We start from the raw sequence: 22,952 nt of genomic DNA, 5'->3' as shown, positions 1-22,952 counted from the left end.
ACTGATAGCGATTGACAGCTGGATGTGACAGCACCAGCTGATCACAAGCAAGAGCAAAAGTTAGTGGACACTTGCACATTGTTCAAAGCTCGAATCGAGTTCCAATTGATTCTTTTTTTAGCTTGAATAATACTTCTTACTTTTAACGAAATATATATTTGTTATTTTTAAGAAATAAATTTGAAATTTTCTGGAAAGTTTCTGACGATATCGGGAGAATCGGGATAGGATGTTTTTGTTAGATTACTAGCGAAAAGAAGTAAGTGTTGGAAGTAAACGGAAAAGAAGCAATGCTATCATTTTATAGTCAAAAAGGAAACTAGCATGTAAATAAGGAAGGAGTCGTTTGGTGAACATATGCGTATCAATCAGTATTTCGGTTCGACAGAGTACGTAGCCGACTAAAAAAGCAACTGAGAATAATTTTATTTTGAAGATGCGCTTTCTTAACATAATTTGCATTTCTGCAATGGTAACACAATTAAAACTGTGTGAAATAAATACCCTGGTTAAAATAGTTAAAACAACCATGCAAACTGACTGACGATGGCAACGTTCTACCAATCCCTCAAAAATTTGCTAATTTCGAAAAAGAAAGTCCTTCGGATGTGTCACTTTTAAGTCAATTTTTTTACATTTCTACAGTGGCCTAACCCCTTAACTTTAATTTTGGGAGAACATACAATAAACCGAAAGCCCGCAGTACGGGTTTACATAACCCAATCCTAAAGAAGTTGCATATTCATCCATCCTCGTGTCCAGTTAGACAAGAAGAAAGTAATACTAGCATAGCGAGCATCAGATCCAAGAACAGAATGTCATTATTATCTTTGCTTAAACAAAATTTTGCAAATATGAACGTGATCAAAATTTCAGTAATCCATAAAATCACATTACACTAACTATTATACTTTCTAGAGTAATCCAGAGATGTTGAAGGGGAATGCCCACTATTATTAATTCATATGAATTGCTTGCCAAAAATTGCCACTTCGGTACTTGATCCCGACTAATAATCGTTGGCGCAACAATCCAATTGGACCAATTGGGCATTGAAGCGTGTTAAAGCGCCTCATTCAAGAGCATAACTGAACGCTAGGAGGTGATGTGGTCAGCATTGCGTTCGTCCGTGATTATTAACCTAATTGGATTCAGGCACTCATTCACATCTGAGAAAACTGATATCCGACATCCAGTCACGTTATGAACCGCTCTCCCACTCACATATTACTATTAACATTACAAATATGCGGAAGTTTGAGATAGAAAGTGTGCATATATCAGGTAGGCTGCAAAGTCATAGGCTTACATACAAATGGCGCTACTAAAATTAAGTCCATATGATTTTTAGTTAACCCTAGCCTTCAAAATACACGCGATAGTTGTCGGACTGTTGGTGTGTGGAATAGAACATTTTGAGTGAAGCAACTTTTGTTAGTTTGAAGGAATGGATAAAAAGGAATTTTGTGTGTTAATAAAGCATTACTTTTTGGCGAAAAAAAGTACTGTTGAAGTCAAACCTTGGCTTGATAAGCATTATTCGGACTTTGCACCAGGAAAATGAACCATTGAGAGGTGGTTTGCTAAGTTTGAACGAGGCGAAATGAGCACCGAGGACGATACATACAGTGGACGTCCTAAAAAGACCGTTACCAAAAAAACATCAAAAAAGTCCACAAAATAATTTTGGATGACCGCAAAATGAAATTGGCCGAGGTAGCTGAGGCTCTAAAGATATCAAAGGAACGTGTTGGATATATCGGGCAAAAAAAAGAACGAGTTGACGATTTTGAGCAGTCTTTGATGCTCTCCCTCCTTAAAAAAAAAACACGAATTTATGGGTTGATATGTGGCAATGGACGATACATGGCTCTATTATTTCGCAAACAACTGTTATTTGAGCGAACTGTATGTGGTGAACCGACTCCAAAGCATGCAAAGACGCATTCGGCTGGCAAGGGTATGATATTAGTATTTTGGGATGTGCATGGTACATTTTAAAAGGAAATGCTTAACAATTATTTTTGGGCGAAAACCTACCAATATATAGTTCGAAAAATATTGGTACTGAAATGTCAACAGCAAATCAGAAACCACAGCGAGGGTCTCTAGAATGCAGGCTTTCTTCAGCGAAAATTCCAGCGATAAAAGTTAAACTTTTTGCAGCTAAGCAAAGTGAGATGACGAGACTCTAGAGAGTTCTCCCTACCCTCTTGCGGCACTGTGCTTTTATACTCTGCAGAGCGAAAGTCGAAATAATAATGGCAGTTATCGCAAGTCGCACTCTTCTAACCTGGCAATCGGTTCCTGACAAGAACTTGACTACAAAATTCCACTACAATTTAAACAATATCACAATCGTGCAGTGTTATGTAGCAGCGGAAAACACAGTTCAAAAATTCAAACTGTCTAAAGGTGATAGTGGGTCGTAACGAGTGATCTGATGCCAAGATGGGTTCTGACAATATCTGGCTTGCTACTCTTGATTTGTTAGAAAGGCGGGGAATGGGGGGTGTGGAAAGTGATGATTTCTTTAACGGACTCATTCTTAGAAACTACCCAACCGAAAAATCTGAAAAAATCATAAAGCTGTCTCTATATGGTGTCCAGGCCTCAAAATACTCTCCATATCGATATCTGCTCAAATTAAGTTAATAATAGTATGTTACCATATTTTTGGGGAAATTAAGTAAAAAGCTCCCTTAAGTTTATCCTAGACTTATAAAAGTTGATAGCATATATAGAATATAATATGAAGCAGGTTATTCCCAAATTTGATCAAAATCGTACTATTACTAACAAAGTTACAGTAGCTTAAAGTTGACTTTAATCTGTAAATTTACTGCAATTATCAATATCACACTAAAGTGAGTAGCCTGACATGCTAAATGCATATACATAACGGGCTACGTACAAATGGGAGAGTTTTGCACTCAAATATACTCAAAGAAGAAGCAAACAAAACCTTTCATACGTGAAGCGCCGAGCTTCCGGTTGCCCGACTTGTTTAGATTTCTGCAGCTTTCAATGGTCACAGGGTCTGTTATAAGTTTTGTTATATTTTTTTTTCCTTTTTTTTAACATCTTAGAAATCTTGAAAAGACCCCAGGACTCATGATCCCTGAGAGTGTGGGATTTTTACCCACTAAAACCACCCCTGGCTAAGCTACGGCTGAGATTTCACAGCGTTCTTTGCATATTTTAGTTTCGCTTTTATTAGGAGATTTCGCTGTTCTTCCTCAGTAACTTTATGTTAGCAAGCCAATTTGCTTTACTCTTTTAGTCAATTTTTCGACTTCGTTATTTTGATGTAATCATTCACTAACCTTTTACTATGGTTCTAAACACTTTAGTTTCGAACGTTTGTATGACCTTGAGATATGATAATTTGGCACAATCCCAAAGCTGACTGAATAAGATTGCGTCCATATGGGCCTTATCTGCTTATAATTTAGCAACTTGTTGTCGACGGTCATCTGCGAATTTAGCAGAACTATTGTGCCCCTTTTACTGGTTATAGTGTACCTATTGATCATAGTATCTCGAGCAGGCCTATAACCGTTAGGAACTTTAGTATGTTCCCCACTTCCAGATGTTTCAGCTTTGCATGTAGTATTAAGTGTTCTCCCAGATGTCTCGACCTACTTTGCACAAGTGCCGGACACTGTCCCAGGACGTGCATAGAGGTTTCGTCCTCTTCCTCACAAAACCTGCAGGCAGTGTCCGTAGATATCCCTAGCTTCCCTAGGTGATAGTTCAGCCGACAATGACTAGGGAGAATTCCCACTATGATTCGGAGGTTCTTTTTGGTGAGGTTTAAGCAATCCTTTGTACGCATGGGTTCGTATCCCCTGGACTGCTCCATCCCTGGTAGGCCCGCCCAATATAGTTTCCTCAACCGTTTCTCTTCGTTTCTTAAATTCATAGCCATGAAATCGTTTCCGATTCCACAGAAGGGTTCTGGTCCGTGTAAAGGCATCCCTGCTCCCTTCTTGGCTAGTTCATTCGCTGCCTCGTTGCCTTCCAACCCAGCATGGCCTGGAACCCAAAGTATCCACACCTTGTTGGACGAGGCGAGTGTATTCAGTCTCTCAAGGCATTCCCATACCAGTTTAGAGTTCACCTGGTTGGACCTAAGTGCCTTGATCGCTGCTTGGCTATCGGTGAGAATAGCTATGTTCTGCCCCCTGTAGTTCCTTTGCAGATTAAAGGAGGCACATTTGTCTATGGCGTATATTTCCGCCTGGAATATGCTAGTGTACCTGCCCATTGGCTCAAAGTACATTGTCCTTGGACCAATGACACCGGCACCCGCTCCCTCTGCTGTGAGGGATCCATCAGTGTACCAAGTAATCAGTTGCTAGTTTAAGCCGTATTGCGCAGCCACGCTCTCCCAGTTTGCCTTGTTACTCCAACGTGTTTCAAACTTCGTATCGAAGTGAAACCTCGTTTTCATGTTGTCCCTCGGTATCAGTAATTCGGGATACCGCCTAGAAAGGATATCAATCTTCCTTCGATTTAGGCAGCTCCCTGCCTCACTCATACTACCGGCCATCCTGAATATTGATCTCCTTGCCTGCATCTGTATGTGCAGATGGAGAGGGGTTAATCCCAGAAGGACCTCCAGGGATGCCGTTGGGCATGTCCTCATTACCCCATTGATACACACGCAAGCCAGCCTTTGGAGCTTATGTAATTCCCTGGCTTGTGTGCTGAGTTGGGTTCTTTCTGCTCAGATTCCCGCTCCATAGGTAATCATTGGCCTTACTATTGCAGTATATATCCAAAGTAGTATCTTCGGGCTGCAACCCCATTTTTTTCCTGCTATGGATCTGCAAGTCATCAGAGCCCTCGTGGCTTTCCGACAAGTGTTTCCGACATGTGTCTTGCAGAGTAATTTTTGGTCTAGCGTGATTCCCAAATATTTGACCTCTGTTTCTCGTTTCACCTCCATATCATGTAATGTTATGGCTTTCAGGCTTACGCCTCCTAGTGAATGGTACTATGGTGGTTTTGGTTGGGTTGATCCGCAGTCCCACCTTCCTGCACCAGGCACTAGTAACCCTTAATCCAGTTTGGATTCTATCACATAGGGTATCTTCATATTTGCCCCTACAGATTAAAACAATGTCGTCCGCGTAGCCCTGGACTTGTATTCCAGTATTAGTTAACACGTCCAGGAGTTCATCCACTACCATACTCCACATCAGCGGCGATAGTACTCCACCCTGTGGACAGCCTTGAGTGGTGTTCATGATAATAGAATTTGTACCTCAATTTGTCTGCTTTCTAGTATTTTGCCCATCCAGAGTGCCAGGGTGTTTCCCACTCTTTTGCGGCTCAGGGCATCCTGTATCTCTGTGTGCGATGTGTTGTCGAATGCTCCTTCGATATGCAAAAACGCGCACAGTGCAATTTCTTTTGTTTCTATGGCGTCCCGTAGTGCCTCTGTCAGCTGAAACAGAGCAGTTTCAGTTGACCGTCCTGCCCGGTAAGCGTGTTGACAGTGATGTAGGGGATTACGCTTTAGAACATTAATTCTAATATAGTTGTCTATGACCTTCTCCACCATTTTGAGTACGAACGATGTTAGCCAGATTGGTCTGAAAGATTTAGGGTGAAAAGGATCCTTTTTACCCGCTTTCGGAATAAAGACCACTTTTGCCCGTCTCCATGCCCTTGGTATGTAACCCAGTGCTATGCTCCCTCTTACCATCCTCAGAAGAGACTCTAAGATAATTCCTAGGCCTAGGATAAGTGCTGGGAAAATGCCGTCTACTCCGGGAGATTTCATTGGTTTAAAAGTTCCCACTGCCCATCTTAACCTAGCTTCTGAGCATACCTCTTTTGCTAGTTTCCAGCTTTCTTTCCTTCCCCTTTTATTCGTTGTTGGGGTGTCAAGCAGATTGTTGTCTGTCACCGAGGGGTAGGACCCCGGGAAATGAGTTCTGAGAAGCAGGTGTACCCTATCCTCCTCATTCTCGGTGGATGTCCCATCTTCCTTTTTCAAGCAGACAGAGGATATTCCCCCGTCTTTGGCTACAGCCTTGTACAGCCTGTTTGCTTCTGTGATCTGTTCAACCCCTTCACAGAATTCCCTAAAGCTGTTCCCTTTCGCTTCCCTGATCGCGTTGCTATACGCAGTCAGTGCATTTTTATACCTCCGTCAGTCCCCGGTTTGTTTTGCTCGGTTAAAGAGTTTTCGTACCTCATTCTGGCTAGGTTCTTGTTCCACCATGGTACATCCCTTGATGACTGTCTTAGCCGGACAGCTGACCTCATATGCGTCAATGACGATTGTGTTCAGGTTTTCCACCACCGTTTCTAATTCCAGTTCGCTTCTGATGTCACCGCCCTCTTGAAGGTGGGCAATGTTGTTGCTCAAGTGCGTTGTATAGGATTCCCAATCCGTTCTCTTGGGATTCCTTATTATTCTTTTTATTTCGGAGTTACCCTCAATGTCGAATCTGATTATCCTGTGATCAGACATTGAGGGTTCATCCGACACCCTCCACATCCTGACCATCCAGTTCATTAGGGTATTTGCTAGAGTTATATCTAGTACCTCCTGTCTGATGCTGGTTACAAATGTTGGAGTGTTCCCTACGTTGTATATTTCTAACTTATTGCTAAGAATAAATTCGAGAAGGTACTCTTCTCTACGATTAGTGTCGCTGCTTCCCCAGACTTCGTGGTGGGCGTTGGCATCGCAGCCGAGAAGAAGTGGTAACGCCCTCTCCTCGCAATACTTCGTCAGCTTTGCGACTTGTTCCGGTCGAGCCCGGCTCTCGTCTCCTGGGAAGTATCCCGATGCTACAACTGCCTCTCGAGTGCTCCTCCCGGCTTCCAATGAGACTTGGATAACCACAAGGTCCCCGGTTAAGAACTCTGAAAGACATATGTATTTTAAATTACGTTTGAGAATTACCTGCGTGTCTCCTCCTTGCAGACCGCGAATCTGCCCCCGGTACACCCAGGGCTCCTGAGTCAGCACTATTCCAATGCTCTCCTTGGAATTTGCCCTTGCAATCACTGCAGATGCAGTTCTTGCATGGTGGAGGTTTATCTGGGCTATCTTAGTGCTAGCTATTGGCTCCGTTATTGTTTGGAACTCTTCTCCACTGTCGGAGTGTCACCCTCCTCCTCCAACATGGCGCTTTCCTGCGCGTCGCTGTCCACATTGAGCCCTAGGAGTCCTAGGTCTAGGTCGTCCAGCTTCTGCTCTTCACTGGGCAGCAGGTCTATTTCCCTGGTTTATCCAGTTTCCGCCTCTATGGCTTCCGAGACTTCTTCAGGGACCTCGGTAAGTTTTTCACCCGATGCCTCCTCCGAGGTCTCTTTCCTCGGCTTTTCCCTGTGCACATGCACGGATATGTTGCCTAATCGGTAGTTGATATGACAACTCCGACGTTTAATTGCCTCCAGGGATCAGTCATCTACCCCAATCGTGATGAGTTTACACTTGCCTGTTTCCTCGGCTTTTCCCTGTGCACATGCACGGGTATGTTGCCAAATCGGTAGCTGATATGACAACTCCGACGTTTAATTGCCTCCAGGGATCGGTCATCTACCCCGATCGTGATGAGTTTACCCTTGCCCTCCACCTTGCTCTTGAAGACTCCATAGTCGAGTATTGAGATCTTCATTCTGAGCAATTAGGAGTCTCATAAGGTCTTCCGTTTCTATTGCCGCGACCTTTGGCAGAAAAACTGTCACCATGTGGACTCCTGGTATATCATCCCCAGCACATGTTGACAGTTCCACCCCTTCCCACCCTGGCAATCTAGGAACTATGGTTCTAACCCATTCTGCGGTGTCTTCCGTCGCGCAGTCCACCAGTTTCGACGTCCAACCCTTGATCATCTGCTTGACGACAAGGTCCTCAATGATTTCCTGTTCCTCCCGAGTGAGTATTTGCTCGAGAAACCTTTTTGGCAGTATGGCCACAGTCGAATGCCCTTGACCGCACTAGCATAGCTAGTGGCGGGCTTTCTGGGTCCTGCCTTCACTCCTGACCTGCCCGGGTTTTCTCCTCCCTTGGGTTCATGTCTGGATTTTTTGGGAGCATTCCCTTAATGCGGGCTGATCTCTGCTGCCCCCCGGTTTCTCAGCTCCCCAGTCTAGATCCGTAGCGTTTTATTAATAGTAGGGTCACCTCGTACAGGGTGTGGCTATCACCACTCACTAACGGTCTTGGTAGACGAGAGGCTTGGCCCCTGAAAAGGCACACACCGTCCCAGAGGAGAGACAGCTCAACCTTAGAGAGAGATAGGTTGGCCTCAGGGAGCTATGTTCCGCGTCAGTCTATCCTGCAGTGCACTGCTTGACCGCACGCTTTTTGTATGTTCATCTTAGCAAATTTATCTCTTCCTCGAGTTGATAAGCAGTGTTGATTTGGTCATTTATGCAGACGTTTTCTAAGAGGTACCTTTTAAATGCTGCCCACTTTGTTTGTTTATTAGTTAGCCTGGGAGGATAGTCTTTTCTCCTCACTTTTTCGCTGACTGGCATCATAACAGGCGAATGATCGGGCATGATGTTTTCATTATTGGCAACATGAATGTACTCGTCTAAGATTCCCTTAGTAAGGAAGAAATAAATCACATCGAGTGTTGTTACGTCAGTCGGCCAGTATGCAGGCTTACCGCTGAAGCGGAAATTGCACTTTTTTGCTGGTTGGGCTCCCCATACTTGTGGAAGGGGGTGCAAAATTTATTTTTCACAGAATATTTTAGAAATTTACCAGAAAACCCCCTTTATTCATCCTAGAAGTACCGAATTTGGTATCGTTATAAGTAATAACAAAAGTTTGACAAAAATTCAACTATTATTAACAAAGTTATAGATGGTCAAAATTATATAATTCCCGTGAATTCGCACTCTATCTCTATTGCACTCTAAGGCGTGTATGACGTCATCATCAAATAAAGACGGCAGAGTTTGAGTTTGGAAACACATATGTGTATCAAGGAATATGAATGAATTGGAGTTACATGCGAATGGCAAAACATGAATAGGAAATTTGTCACAGAAAAGGAGCATAAAACCTTTATACCCGAAGCGTTCAGCTTCCGGTATTCCTACTTCTTTCAGATCTCTCAATGAAACCCAACAGAGCGTTCAGACAGTACAGTTTCCGGTGGCGGGAGCAAAGAATATTGGGGTGAACTTTGGGGGTTACCCGCTCAGTATGCTGAGCGGATTACCGCTGAAGGCACTCGCCATGCCACTATGCCTGGCATGGCTTTTGCTGATGTTACGGTTATGTTGTGTCTGGGTAGCTGAGTGGGTAGAGCATAAGGCTGTCGTACGGAAAATCGCGATTCAAATTTCACTGGTGACAGTGGGATTTGTATCGTGATTTGACGTCGGATACCAGTCCACTCAGCTGTGAATGAGTACCTGAGTCAAATGAGAGTAATAATCTCGGGCGAGCGCCATGCAGACCACATTGCTTCCTACAGTACACTGTAGTGTACCGTTACGGTCTTGAGTGAAATGCTGTAACACACTTGAAGGCCCTGATCCAAATGGATTGTTGTGCCAACAATTATTATTATAAGTAAGAAATAGTGATGAAAACAACATAAACTCATAGAACATTAAATCTTCATAAATTAATAATAAACACAAGTACCTTTCCTCAACAGGGACGTAAACACTAAACTTTCGTAAATTTTGCAACCCTCTTGCTGAAAGTCAACACGAAAACAGCATCCGACCGCAATGACAGCGCGTACTGAATACACAAAGAAGTAAGGTAATGGAAGGCGGGGGCACATAACACATTATTTTCCGACAACGCTCAACAACTCCCCTTAAAAATCATGTTCACTTTGTGGGCAGCGTTTTCTTATGTTTTCTGATGACACTGAGAAACCATTTGCTGAATTAATTACCAATTAGAAAGCTTTCTTTAGCGGATTGGGACAGTGCCATTGTTGCCGATTTCTGCAAATATGTTTCCCTTACACAGGTCAGCCTGCCATTGTGGATTTCATGCCCATGACCCGCCGAATATCCAGCTAACTTGGACAATTTATTTTAACCGTGAAATCGATATTTTTATTTACACATACTATTTGTGACTGCTGGCGCGTTACGCCCTTAACAATAAGATTTGTTGAAGTTAAGAGGAAGCTATCACATTTGATGGAAGTTCAGAATTCATTTGGCCGCTTGTAAAGAGGGCGGTAAATTTCGTCCGAGAACATTCTCATGCAAGCGTAGCTTCTCCACTTTCGTCGGATCGGAGGCAAGGGTCTCATCGGTGAGCCGCTCAGCACGATTTTCCTGGATAGATTCTGCAATAGAAAGTGGTCCTCTGTTAAGCGAGAGTTACGAAATTTATCGGTAAAAACACTTACTATTGTATGGCGTCTTTTTATCGGATAGAATACTTTCTAGATTGTAACCGACAAATCCGACAACAGCAGCGAACGGGAGAGTGATGTACACCGCGTTGGTGCGTAAAAAATGCATTAAAATTGGCCACATCTTCGACGATATTTACAATTGCGCCCAATTAGAGCCCGAGCCGAAATTTGGACGTGACCGGCGAGAATTGTCAGAAACAGCTGGGCTGAGCCTAGTACATCTGTTTCCCGCTGCAGATTCATCTGGCGCTACGAGTTGGCTCTATTTTAATTGCTTATGGGGAAATCCCCTATATTTAAAGAGGCTTTGAAAGAGACAAATCGTTACATCCCATGATCGCCCTTTTAGTTATGGCGCCATTTATAAATATATATCTGAATCTGTTGAAATTAATGATTTCTTACGATGATGGCTCTTCAGATAATAAAATATCCGAAAGTAACTAAGAACGCTACTGGAAATAGATAAAATAATGATGTCTGTTATAACTTGTTCAAAAAATTAGCAATATATGGTAGTTGCTTAGGACAGGCACGCGGTGGCCTGCAAGATTGACTGACGCAGAATGGGAGGCAATCTGTCTGTCTCTCTTTGCGGATGATACATATGTGGCTCTATAGGAGGCAAGTCTCTCGTCTACGAGGACCATTAGTCAGTTCTGAAAGACACCTTGTAAGAGATGACCCTACTGTTAACAAAAGCTACGGATCTAGACTGTCTGAGTCGAAAAACATCTCCAACAAATAAAGCTTGTGTTCACGGGATACACTTTCGACAAGATCATATACTGGTAATGTGCGCGACGGAGATCACAGCAGCTTAGGACTACAGTCCCTAAATAACAAGACTGGGAAGGAGTAGAATTGTCGACATGTGCTGGGGACTATATACTAGTGACAATTTTTCTTCCTAAAGTCGCAAAGCTGGAGACGGAGAATCTTATGGACTTCCTAATTGCTCAGAACGATGATTTCCATACGCGATTATGGAGGGTCTTTAGAAGCAAGGTGGAAGACAAAGGTAAATTCTTCGGGGTAAATCGAGGTAGATGGAGGCAAACGTCGAAATTGCCATATTAATTATAGATTTAGCAACATACCTGTGCTCGTACACAGAGGAAAGATACTTCGGAGGAGATATCGGGTGGAAAACCTATCGAGGTCTCGCATGAATCTCCAAGCCCGTAAAGACTGAAAGGGCGGAATCAAGCAAGGATGTAAACCTGCTGTCCAGTGGAGAGGAGAAGATGGACGACTTATACCTGGATCTTCTAGGACTTCGGGTGGACAGCGACTTGCAAGAAAGCGCCGTGTGATACTCCGACAGTGTGAAAGAGTTCCAAACAATAACGGAACCAATGGCCAGCTCTAAAATAACCCAAGTAAACCCCCACTAGTTTTAAAGGTAACACTGGAGTAGTGCTGACTCAGGAGTCCTGGGTGTACTGGGGGTAGATTCGCAATTTGCAAGGAGAAAGCATGCAGGTAATTTGGGCTTGTATCATTTTTATCTTAGTGTCCGGATAGCTCAGTGGTTAGAGCACTGGGTTGTCACACGGAAGGCCGCGGTTCAAATCTCGCTGGTGGCAGTGGGATTTGTATCGTGATTTGACGTCGGATACCAGTCGACTCAGCTGTGAATGAGTACCTGAGTCAAATCAGGGTAATAATCTCAAGCGAGCGCAATGCTGACCACATTGCCTCCTACAATATACTGTAGCGTACCGTTACAGTCTTGAATGAAGTGCTCTAACACACTTCAAGGCCCTGATCCAATATGGATTGTGGCACCAACGATTATTATTATTATCATTCTTAAACGTAATTCAAAATATATATGTCTTTCAGAGTTTGTGATCGGAGACCCCGTAACTATACAATTCTGAGTGGAAGGCGAGGGGGAGAATTCGAGGGGCAATCGTCGCATCGGGCTTCTTCCCAGGACACGACATATGGATCCCACCGGGCCTAGCCGCTAGACAACAACAACTTTTCCTCGGCTGCGATGCCAACACCCATCATGAAGTCTGGAGAAGCAGCGACACCAATCGATTTTTTTTCGAATTTATTCTTATTCTCTGGGCCAACATTCTGCTCAAAACCCCTACGAACCAACGGAGAAAAAAGGAGAACGAGAAATTAGCAAAAGATGTATGCTCGGAAGCTAGGATAGGGGGCAGTGGGAAACCTTGAGCCACTGAAATTACTCGGATTAGATGGCATCCTCCCAGTACTACTCCAGAAAGGTCCAGAAGTCACCTTAGAGTATCTTCTAAGGGTGATTAGGGGCTGCATAGCCTGGATATGGTGGCGGGACAAAGTGGTCTTTATTCCGAAAGCGGGTATAAAAGATAGTTTTCACTCTAAATCTTTCAGACCCATTGGCCTTACATCATTCGTGCTCAAAATGCTAGAGAAAGTCATAGATAACTTTAGTAGCAGTAATATTGTAAGGCACAATTCCTTACATCAGGACGGTAGGACGGTCAACCGAAACTACCTTGCATCAGAAACATGTCATAGAAACAAATGAATTAGCAATGTTATAAGTTTTTGGATAACGAAGGAGCATTCCATAACACGTCACAAATAGAGATAGGAGATGCCCTGATCTGCAAGGAAGTGGGGAACACCCTAGCATTCTGGACGTGCAGAATTCTAGAGAGTAGACAAATAGAAGTACCGATAGTACAAATTCAACTGTCATGAATACTACTCAAAGTTGTCTATAGGCGATAGGCCTCTTATGGGGGGTATGGTAATGGATGAACCCCTGGCCAAGGTTAAGGTGTCGACATTGTTTTAATCTGTAGCGGCAAATATGAGGACACCCTATGTGACAGAATCCAAACTGGACTAAGGGTTAATAGTGTATGTTGCAGGAAGGTGGGGCTGCGCATCAATCCAGCCAAAACCACAGTAGTATCATTCACTACAAAGCGCAAGTTTGATCACCTGAGAGCAATTAGGTTACATGGAATGGAGGCGAAACGAGAAGCAGGAGTCAAATATTTGGGAATGGCCGTAGACCAAAAACTACTCTGGAAGACGCATGTTGAAAACACATGTCGGAAAGCTTTGATGACTTGCAAGTCTACAGGAGAAAAAAAGATGGGGTTATACCCCGACGCTTAAACCTGCAACTAATTACCTGGTATACTAACAGATCCCACATATCAGAGGGAGCGGGAGTCGTGACCATTGGTGCAAGGTAAACCTAGTTTAAACCTAGGCATATTCCAGGCGGAAACATACGCCATGGACAGATGTGCCTCCAATCAACACCAATGCAACTATAAGGGGCAGAATATTGCTATTCTGACCGACAGCTAAGAGGCGATCAATGCACTTAGATCCAACCATGTGAACTATAAACTGGTATGGGAAGGCTTTCAGAGACTGAACGGCTCGCACAATAAGGTCTGGATGCTTTGAGTTCCAGGCTATGTTGGGTTGGAAGGGAATGCAAACGAACTAGTCAGGGAGGGAACAGGGACATTGCTGCATGGATCAGAACCTTTCTTTGGAAGCGGAAACGAGTTTGTGGGTATGACACTAAAATATGTAGAAGAACGACTGAGAGATCCACAAAGGGATGCTTAAACCTTACCAAGAAGAGCCTTCGGATTATAGTGGAAATACGCACTGGTCACTTTCGGCAAAACTATACCCTGGGGAAGCTATGGATATCTACGGACACTCCCTGCAAGTTCTGTGCAGAGTTTTATGAAACTTTCACACAATTACACATATCAGCTAATTTCACTTTATTAATTTCCTTTATTACCTTAAAACTGAACATCTATTTCTCAGTGTACCTTGAGTTGCATGTATTTAATCGCATGGAAAGATTGTTACAACCTTATCGTATTCCATGATGAACGATCTTTCATCACTGAACCTAATTGAATCTGTTCTAAAGAGCATAATTCTTACTTACATTAATGGGGAGAGCATCGAAGGTTTGATGAAGAGCGACGACTTTATTGCGGGTTATGCTTAACGTGACCATTTTTTTTCTGTGTCAGAGCGGGACCCTTGCGGAATTTTGTATATAAATAAAAAAAATGTATAATAATAATCTTTGAACAATTCACACATGACCATTTGATCCAAGACTAAACGACTTACGGTGACTAGATAGCTAACATTTATATTTCTTAATTATGATCGGCTTCGCCTGCGTGTTCTTCGGGGAAGGGTTAAATTATAGTCTATGTCCTTCCTTAGCAAACTTTGAAATGCAGAAACGTTCTCTATTTATAATCATGTAAATTTACAATTTCATGTAAATATTTTTAATTCCCTTTCTATTTCCTATGAAATTACAGCTCATATTGCCCCCACAAAGTGCTACTATTTTTTTATTTAAGTCAATGCAAGTTAAATACTTCTTTTGAATAATTGACAACTATATCCCATGCCTCACCTGGCTGCTCTCGAAACTCTAAAATCTTAAAAAGTAACGAATAAAAACGGAATAATTTTATCGAGCTGTGATTCAAAGCGTCCGTTCATAAAGTTATACAGTGAGCCTTGCGAAGGAGGCTTTTCAACTCATCCATCACCATATGTATGAGCACATTTTCAAGAATAGGGAATCTTTTCCGTTTTATTCAAACACTGAGGGCAACCAAAAAGTTTAATTCGAAAAACCATACAACAAAAATCGAAATTGAATTTTCATCATCACGATCCACCCCTGGCTGATGGAGCAACCCTGAGCTCATCGATGGAGAAAATGCATGAGTTTAGAGTCAAATTTTCCACTCATTTAATTGAGCCCCGATTCATTTGGAACCCAGTCCTTAACGAACGAGCCAAAGCAGGTCTCTTTTTTTATGCACTCCTGACCCTGGCCTCTTTTCGGCGTCACAACGGGTAGACATTTGCCTTTGGGAAAATCGCTTTCTGGTAAAACAATTCCTCCGAGCAAACTACTAACCCCGAGTTGTGTTAAGGTTGAAGGGGAAAGATTGTATGAAGCATTTGCGTTTAAGGGCAAACCGAAGCGGCAGTGGTCTTCTGACGATATCAATTCCTCATAAGAAAGGACAGTAGAGAGAACTCGAGCGGCAACTGCTAAGTTTTCAATCGGAGCTAAAGCTATCGGAGCCAATGGATGAGATTTGCATGACGACACTAATCCATCTGGTTACGATACTGAGCAGTACCAACAGCTTATGAGAAAACTCCCCCTAACTGTAAGGATTGCATGATCGCAAGACATCAAGCTTTGCTTTGAGCCGGTAGGTGTATAGAGCATGAACTGTTGGCTCAGGTTGTGCTGCTCCTTTCTCGACAATGTGTCGGACACTGGTGCGATATTTCCCAAAAAACTTTGAGCATTCTAAAGCAGCCACTGCACTAATCAGTCGTCGGATGAATAGCTGCAAGATATTTATAATCCTTGTACAAGAACCTTAGGTTATTAGTGGGGGAATCAAGGGCTTACATTTCAGACATGCTGACTTGTTGTATGCCGATGATTCTATTCGTGACCAGCAGGAAGATAAGGAAATTCTAGTATCCAGTGTAGAAAGCACTAGAGCATCCAATATGCAAAGAGGTAATAGCAGGATATGGTGGCATCACTTAACATAGCGACTCTTGCCGGAGAGTGGAGAGAATCGAATGATATCACAGATCACGGGCGCATTGATTTTGTAATGGACTGATTGGGCGATGTTCAAAATAGAACTGAGCGGAAGGAAGTGCATTAAACCCATTGTCGGAATTGAGAACACAACGCAGATGATCACAACAACATAAGAACCTCTCAATACGTCAAGGAGGGATAAAATCTCATGGTGGAATAAGGATTTGATAATAATTTGACCAATGATAGAGAAGGACGACAAGGGCACTGCTTCACCGGGCTCTGAAGTCTTATCCAGCTTTTGGTTGGAATTGGTTTAAAGAAGTTCAGAAAGGACTAAAGGAGGGCATAAGATCGGACAACCGATTATCATGCAGTTGCTTTTGCGAAGAGACTAACTCGCTTGAGGCGAACTCGAAATTGAAACGAACCCAGTCAGCAACTAGGCAATCTACGCTCATGGAGCAAGAGGTACACAGAAAGCAAATCAATGGCAAACCATCTGCCTGAAATGTACTTCGCAGGCAGCGTCCAAAATCTCAAGTGAGGGTAGACAGCCGTAAACAGCTCTCAACCGAGAGAATACTTTGATATGCAAAATAGTGTTACTTGTGCGAGTAAAATAGGCATTTAACTCGTTCCAGAGAGATAAATCGGTAGGCCCGGATGACATCATCCTTGCTCGAGAAGAAATAGATACACTGTGTGTACATATTCGGAATATATATCGTTCACGCTGCTATTCCAATTCCCTATTCCTATTCCCTTCATGATAAATGAATCTGATATTTGTTCCGAAACCAGAAAAACCTACCTTCAGTGTCACAAAAAGCGTCCGATCAGTCAGTCTAATTAATATCTCTAACCTTCCCATTAAGACGGACTCAAAAGATTAGTAGATCGGTTTATAAGGGATACATACAGTCCTAGGTGGCCACTTCCCTAGCAGAAAGGCAAATCCAGGGAGACAGCACTTTAAGGACAGGACAGCATGAAATCCATCCGCTGTTAATCAGTTAGATTTTTCACATGTGGGAGTGACGAAAGATCCACAGATAGACGTAGCGACATGCAGGTCAGATATCCATCTACACGACAATAATAAAATAAAGAAAACCGGTGTTGTGAAGTATGGTTGATGAACCTTTCCATTAAATTATCTGGTTTCCAGTCGACATGATCATCCGAGTCCAACAGCATGATACCTACAAGGGATAAAACCCGCCAGATAACTTTGCCGGATAACCCCGAAACTAATTTGATCGGTAGTATTTAAATAAACTGTCTGCCATCGTAAAAGAGTCATACCATCTTCTTCCGGGATGGAGCCCCTTCTAACTTCAGTGTTGGCTCCCCTCGTATCCGTAATTGTTATTGTCCAGACTCCACGAGATAGATCAGGGCTACTATGATTGCCGATTCATCTGTCCTGAAAATCTTCATCTTATTTTAATGAGGTACTCATTTGGACGAACCTGTAAGTAGTTCTTCACTATCGCTATTCAAATAGCACAAGACAAGAGTTTACAAACAATTTAATTACAAAACTTAAAACTCAGATGCTTCAGTGCTGTCGAATTAATTTGAAGAACTTACGATCTTCACTCTGATTGAATATTGCTGAAAAACAAATCTTCTACGGAAAACTATGACCAAAACAGGATAATATTTGAATATAGTTGTATTGGGATCATCTAATACAGAAAATTTACACTTTCTGTGCAACATCATAACGAACAAATTTATTCATTTGGAATGGCTCATCTTCATAGTAATCCGAATCGACGACAAACACCTGCACAAAGTCGTCAAATTCATAAGTTCTCTTTTGGTAAGTGTTAGTCAATAATAAATTCGTTATTTTCACTAGTCCTAGCTTTGTCGGACACACTGTAAGAGGGAACTCTTTTGCTTTTCCGGGCTCAATGGTCCCTAAATGAAATTCAGCCGAACCCGTATATTCACATCCCGCTCTAGGTTTCGTGTCAAGTTTCGCACTCAAATCCACAGTATGATCACTGGTGTTTGTTACTTGGCAGATGAATGTAAATGGTTCGCCGATTTTCACCATGTTATTTGCTTGAACAACCAAGAGTCGTAGGTCGTTGTATTCGATGGGCTGTAGAGAGAAGTGAATTGCCATCATTACTCTTTCATATATGGAATATTCAATAATAAATTACACTCCGTTGCAGTTGACTTGTCTGAAGGCGGCCACGCTCTCCCAAATTCGAACGCCACACAATATCTAGTTTGCCGATATTATTTGCATCTCGTAGGGCCTTGATATCTTTTGCAATTTCTGGGATTGGCTGAAAATATTAAAAATAATAAAAGGCGAAAAGAAAATAACAGTTTAATGGATGGTGGGCAAACATCGAAAGGTACACATAAAATTCTAAAACAAAACGTTGATGATGATAGTTGCATTAACAATTTCATATGATTGTTGCAGACCTCTACGTGGAACCTAACGCATCTAGCACATCTAAGTGCATCGCTGCTAATTTTTATCAATATGATTCAACTCTAATCAGGACGTCTCAAGAAACTCAACCATCCACTCCTTAATCAGGCTTAGCCATGTAGCTCTAGGGTGAACCAACCGTAGTCCTTTCTGTAATAGCAAGCTCTCCTAAATTGTCACCGTGTTCTGATATGTCGTCTATTTTCTTTTACCACCTAAACAAAAAATCTGGACGGATCCGCCCAATATGTTGACAGGGTCTTTCATTCGAGATTACATATATAGGGTCTGTGGCATATAAAAAGGCTTGAACCAAATGTTGGTTCGAGATTTCGAAATTTACAAATTTTAACCGCTTTTAAGAGAAGCAGCAATAAATAGTTTTTACTATTAACTGTACTGAAATGCCGCCACCCACGGCGTTTCGTTATTCCATGGTTATTTAAATTCAGTTCATAAAACTTGACACCATCTTTAGCGGAGTTAGATGAATTAACTGCAGATAAATTTTGAATTCGGAGGTTTTCCAACCAAGTTTGATTTCCGATATTAACCAGGGATACCCGCTTTTCTGACAGTATAAATGCAATGACATCGGCCAAAAGCCTTTCATAAGTATATCCTGGATGCATAATTTAAGACTTTCAACTTAACAAAGGGGGAACGCAGCCTGAATGTTAGGGCAGATAAGAAATCGTTTGGACCAATATTTCGAGGAGTTACTAAATGCCGCAACCCCATGTCCCCATTTAAAGAAGTCAAGAATGCACTAAGAATACTGAAAAACAACTGAATGCCGGTTGTGGGTGGAATACGTGAGGAGCTACTAAAGACAAGAAGTGGTGGGGATGATCACCAAGCTTCATGGAAAGTCAAGAATTGATCAGATATTATCTGTGAAGTAAATACTGGACAAGTGGTGAAATCCAGGATACTATATTGATATCCCTTAAATTTTTGTTGATTTTAAACAGGCAGATGATAGTATTCATCGGTCAGTACTCTACAGTATCTTGTCTGAATTTGAAGTTCCAACGAAACTGATTTGACTCATCGGAATAACAATGAATAGGTCTTGTACTCAAATAAAATTACAATCATATGATCCAAAAGATGCCAGTGGATATAAATGGTGCGCTACTGTACAAATCATTCCATATAGTGGCCTATACGGTTACGAAGGAGACTCTGGTAAGTTTGACGAACAAGCGGCATTGGTATGGAAGGTATTTCAGAGGCTAGGCATCATATAGTGACGGCCTCTTGATTTTTTTTCAGATTTTTCAGTTGGGTAGTTTCTGAGAATGAGTCCATTAAAAAAATAATCACTTTCCAAGGTGGAAAGTAAACGAGCACGTGGAAAACCCCGAAGCACATTGGAGGACTCAGTGGACCACGTAACTTACACGTGGCTCGGTTTCGACCGAGAAGAGGGAAAACAAAGGCACCAGGAGGACATTGGATTATAGCACCATAGAAGAAGAATGTTATTATTGTAATGGAAGATCTAAAACTCAGAAAATACTTACTGGTACTGGTCAGATATGCGATCCTAAACATAGTGAAGAGCTTAAATCTAACTGTGAAAATGATACTAAAAACTAATCGATAGTCGAAAGTATCATCAACGGCGATATCCGGTCTAGGCCTGCCTTAATAAGAAACTCCAGACATTCCGGTTTTGAGCCGAGGTCCACCAATTCGATGTCCCTAAAAGCTGTCTGGCGTCCTGACCTACGCCATCGCTCCATCTCAGGCAGGGTCTGATTCGTCTTCTTTTTCTGCCGTAGATATTGCACTTATACACTTTCCGGGCTGGATCATCCTCATCCATACGGATTAAGTAACCCGCCCACCGTAACCTCAACTCAGTTTTAAGGTTTTGTATAACACAAAACCTTATTAAAATCGATTCACAGTCTATCTGCCTGTCACACCTTTTTTCCAAAAAACATTGATCTCAGCATTTTATTTTTGTTTTACTGAGGACAGTACAAAGTACGTTGCCTCAAACCCCCTGGCGCAAGTTCAGTTATGCTGATAAAGTTGCACGTGGGATTCCAGGTAAATGGAGAATAGCTAAAAGTATAATGATCATTTGTACGATAAACTTAAGCAACCTTGTTGCAGACGAGCTGGCTCTGCTACTAGACAGGACAAAGGCGAAGATAGTAAAGCTCAGCCCACTTAAAAAATTAAATACAAAAAACAGTTGTCCTACTGTCTAAGGAACAAAGACCGATGATGGTTTGAACATAATTATACAGAGGGCATGAGCACTTTTAGGAATTATGGGTTTTGCTTATGCAATCTCTTTATAGAGGATTTCATTCTAAAATCCATAAGAATCTAGAATTTGACTTTTGATAATTGTAAATTGGCAATTTTGTGTAATTTCAATGAATGTGAATGCCTCGATGGGTAGCAAAATGGCTGGAAAGTAGTTCCAAAAATCATTCCAACTAAAACGATTCTAAACTAAAGAAGCAAATTGAATTCGAATGGTGCTGTTCGCCTCTAATGCAGGGTCTGTTTTGCTTTCCACGAATCTAAGCACTGATATCGCAAACGCACATGGCGATCATCAATCATCGCATTCTGATCTATAGATCAGTGAACAGGATAATGACATGTAGATTTTTTTGTTTAGGATATGAGGGGTCCTAAGTCCACATCTACTTGATGTTGGACCCGACCAGATGGAGAGCAGCTTACCCTTACTTTTATAGAATGTTTTAACAGCAGTCGAAAGCAGAGCCGGTCTAGCGGGGTATTGGTGTTCAGGGGAGAGTGGATGAGATGGTACAGCCAGTCAGTCGAATGACGCCAACGACGGGTGATAAGACGATTGCAAAGTCGAGTCGTGCTCTATTATTTTTAATACCGAATAGAGTTTTGTTTTAAATTTCCCATTACTGAATCAAGTTTTGTTTAAATATCCGGTTAACATATTGTTCTTTAATTTAACACCATAAATTCCCACAAAAATATGTCATTCGGAAAAAATTTTGCATTAATTTTTGAAAAGGATGATTTTTCTTATGTTTGTCAGGCCGGCCTTTCAGTTACGCCTGAATAGTCTGCAGTTAACCAGCGGCCAGAACGTGAGTGCTATCTGGCCTGTCAGTTTGTACTGTTCAGGCATCCTTTGATCGATTGGAAGCCCGTCAGCCTGCCGGAAAGGGAATCAAGCAAACCGGTACATGTTTGCGTTAATGCATCCGTCCCACGGTCACCGCACGAACCGTCCAGGCATCGCTTCATCCTTTGAAAGCATTTCTGATAAACGCGCCAACAAAAAAAAATAGCTTAAATGTGCATCTCAACGGTTTTCATGGCCATTGCTGATTGGCGTAACTAACAAGTCTGCCGGATCGTGATTGGCGGCCTTTAGAGCACCAACGCAGTATAGACAAAAATGCGTTATATGAACAGCTACAAATGGAAGTGCTCAACCAGGAAAAGATGCTTACCTTTATACAATAGAGGAACTGGCAGCTGTTTTTGGGTTGAAGCATGTTCTTCGCCTTGAACACAGACTCGCCATTGGGAAGCGTGTTGAGAGATGAAACTGCAAATTTGACCAATTAACAAACCTGAACTCTCAGTGTAGGATTCGCGGGTACCTGTGTACTGTTCGGAAGAGTCCAACTCCACCTTCTCCAGACAAATCGGGCCAGCCGTTATGTTCTGAATCTGCGCTTCCAAGTAGACCTCGTCAGTCTCGGCGTTGTAGAACTTCGTCTTAACGTCCAACGGTTTCAATACTTGAAATTTGAAAAATTTCCTAAACGATTGCGGGAACCCAGCAGGCGTGTTATAGTGAACTTCACACACTAGTCTGAAAATAAGGAAATTGCCTTCTTATCAGTTGCGGATCTGCGTTGCTGCTTCCTTACATATGTGTCCCAATCTCCTTCACTTCGTGGTGGATGACGTCGTCGAGCGTGTTCCCTGGGTTCAGTGTAACCGGCGCCGTCTGCTTCTCGTGCATCGGCAGACTGATACGTGTACTGTTCGACTGCAAGTCAGCTTTCACCGTGACCCCTTCCACCGGGTGAGTTGTGCAGTTGTGGACGCAGATGTAGCTGGCGAAGGTCTCGCCTAAGTAAATGTTTCCGAAACTCTGTGGTAAAAGCATAAATTGGCCGGCGGCTAGGGTTTCTGACCCTGCGACGGCCGTGATATCATTTCGAAGTGTTTCCTGGAGGATGTTTTGAGGCAAATCTTTCGTCTCCGATGTGATAATTTGAGGACTGACCAAAGTGGGACGTGTTAAGCGCATAACTGGTAAGATCGAGACGTGTTACACATTTTGCAATAAATGCTTATATTCACTACCTTTCAGAGCCAGAAGGTGCTCCGTTGGCTCCAAAACGTTCATTCTGCAGACGAGGACGAACAAACACAATAATTTTCACACCGTATTGTTTACTAATCACTGAACAGCTGTCACTGCAACCTAGCCAGGTAAATGTCGGAAACCGTCATAATCTAGTCGCGGCGCAGT

At 42.4% G+C, this 22,952-nt stretch overlaps 2 protein-coding genes and 1 long non-coding RNA gene across 4 annotated transcripts in view; 1 reads left to right on the top strand and 2 right to left on the bottom strand.

The window, feature by feature from the left end:
• Positions 1–10,026: 10,026 nt before the first annotated feature.
• LOC119661678 (small integral membrane protein 12) lies at positions 10,027–10,583 on the bottom strand. Its single transcript, XM_038071116.1, has 2 exons — positions 10,368–10,583; positions 10,027–10,304 (listed from the first exon to the last, which is right to left on the bottom strand). The coding sequence occupies exons 1-2, from the start codon at positions 10,495–10,497 to the stop codon at positions 10,168–10,170; spliced, it is 267 nt and encodes an 88-aa protein (XP_037927044.1). The 5' UTR covers positions 10,498–10,583; the 3' UTR covers positions 10,027–10,167.
• Positions 10,584–17,638: 7,055 nt separating this feature from the next.
• LOC119661206 (probable trafficking protein particle complex subunit 13 homolog) lies at positions 17,639–22,937 on the bottom strand. The gene is made up of 6 exons (XM_038070430.1): positions 22,784–22,937; positions 22,342–22,729; positions 22,069–22,283; positions 21,916–22,013; positions 18,159–18,287; positions 17,639–18,094 (listed from the first exon to the last, which is right to left on the bottom strand). Exons 1-6 carry the CDS (start codon positions 22,824–22,826, stop codon positions 17,684–17,686), a joined length of 1,284 nt encoding a protein of 427 aa, XP_037926358.1. The 5' UTR covers positions 22,827–22,937; the 3' UTR covers positions 17,639–17,683.
• LOC119661208 overlaps positions 22,572–22,952 on the top strand; it is a 112,211-nt gene continuing 111,830 nt past the window's right edge. For both annotated transcript variants that reach the window (XR_005250565.1, XR_005250566.1), the window contains exons 1-2: positions 22,572–22,732; positions 22,791–22,912. This is a non-coding gene — a long non-coding RNA (uncharacterized LOC119661208). The remainder of the gene's footprint in view (positions 22,733–22,790; positions 22,913–22,952) is intronic.

The sequence above is a fragment of the Hermetia illucens genome, chromosome 1 (assembly GCF_905115235.1).
Source record: "Hermetia illucens chromosome 1, iHerIll2.2.curated.20191125, whole genome shotgun sequence".
Taxonomy (NCBI): Eukaryota; Metazoa; Arthropoda; class Insecta; order Diptera; family Stratiomyidae; genus Hermetia; species Hermetia illucens.
The sequence above is the reverse complement of the archived record's forward strand: the minus strand, read 5'-3'. Positions and strand labels throughout refer to the sequence as shown.